Raw genomic sequence first — 1,478 nt, 5'->3', positions numbered from 1 at the left:
GAAAGAGAGAGAGAGAGAGAGAGAGAGAGAGAGAGAGAGAGAGTTACGTCTTCCGGCCCGTGTCGGACCCTATATTCGCGTGGCGATTCAGAGCGCGATATAAAACGGCGAGCGTTTTATTGGCACGCCGTTAGGAACGAATTCGAACGTGCGTGGGGCGAGGCATGTTATGCGGCGGATATAAAACTACGGTGAAATCACGTTACAGCGAATCCCAGCGAATTGCGTGGCTTGTCGTGTCGTGTAGTCGCGCACGTTGTCCCGTCGCGTATATATCGAACAAACGGTACGTATAATACACTGCCGGGCACCGTCCGCGACATTGAAATCATGGCGTCTCGTTCAAATTGCGAGTCAACTCGTCATAACGGGATTTCACCGTGACGCAATTATATAACTGTCGCACGCACCTTTAACCGTCGTAGCACACAGCACGGCGAAGAAACAGGCCCAGGCGGTGGTGGTCGTCAGCATCATCTTGCGGCGGCTGGTAGCTTCTTCCGTGCACATCACACAAAAAAAACACTCGCGCAACTGACCGACGCCGATCGCGAATCCAGGCGTCTCGCGACCGCGGAGTAACACCAGAACTCGAACTCACCGAAATCGACGCGTGGCGGCTGTTAAGCTCGCGAATGATGCGCGTGCCCGCGATGTCGCGCGATATATCGTCGATGCGCGAACTCGGATTCGCCTACGAAATAATCGCCGTCGTAGTCGTTGTTGTTGTCTTCGTCGTCGTCGTCGTCGTCAAGATCGTCGATTCGCACACCGTGTCAAGTTCGTCAAGAGAGCGACCGGAGAGCTCGGCGCGCGAAGACCGTCTGACGCGGGCTTTACTTTCGGAGCGCTTCGTGAGACTTCGGCTGCCCGCCGAGATCGCCCGAACGCACCGCAGCGTCCCCCCTCCCGCCGCTCCCTACGCCGCGCGCTCGTCCGACCTAGCGAGAGATACACACCGTGTCTCTACCAACTTTCGTTCATAACCTTACGTACACGGTTACACGCCTACACACGACATACGCCTACATGCAACTACGAGATATTAAAGACCGACGGCCTCACGAGAGAGTCGCGTGACTGTTGATATTCGGGGCCATTAGCGAATTAACCTGATGATTTACCAATTCGCTGTTTAATCGTACGAGCTAAATAAACGTTTCGTGGATACGTTGTTGCGCTCGCGGTGGACGGCACGTCCATGCGGAAAAGAAAGTTTCGCTTGTGCAAGCGAATGGGGACCACGTGAAAAACTCACTCACGAGAGAGAGATAATATCTCCGTTACCGTAACCGGGAACATTCATCGGAGCATTCAGTTGTGTTGAAACTCGCTTGAGATAACTCGGAGCAATTGGACAAGTGGAGGTCTCCTGCAGGAATCCTTCCTGTAAGCGAGTTTTTCGTACGGTCCCCAGGCAACAGAAAATTCAGCCGCACTGACGGAGTTTTATTTCCATGCATCTTTCTTCAACAAGC

At 53.7% G+C, this 1,478-nt stretch overlaps 1 protein-coding gene across 3 annotated transcripts in view; it reads right to left on the bottom strand.

Moving 5' to 3' along the window:
- LOC116844830 (fasciclin-3) overlaps positions 1–841 on the bottom strand; it is a 381,741-nt gene extending 380,900 nt beyond the window's left edge. For 2 of the 3 annotated variants that reach the window (XM_032816894.1, XM_032816897.1), the window contains exon 1: positions 411–841. In XM_032816894.1, the coding sequence (XP_032672785.1) occupies positions 411–510 (100 nt within the window). In that variant the 5' untranslated portion in view covers positions 511–841. The remainder of the gene's footprint in view (positions 1–410) is intronic. The other variant, XM_032816896.1, reaches the window with a different exon arrangement.
- Positions 842–1,478: the final 637 nt, after the last annotated feature.

Source organism: Odontomachus brunneus, unplaced genomic scaffold (assembly GCF_010583005.1).
Source record: "Odontomachus brunneus isolate Ranch 3 - 2012 unplaced genomic scaffold, Obru_v1 Obru_scaffold_047, whole genome shotgun sequence".
NCBI lineage: Eukaryota > Metazoa > Arthropoda > Insecta > Hymenoptera > Formicidae > Odontomachus > Odontomachus brunneus.
Note: the sequence above shows the minus strand (reverse complement) of the source record. Positions and strands in the feature narration are given on the sequence as shown.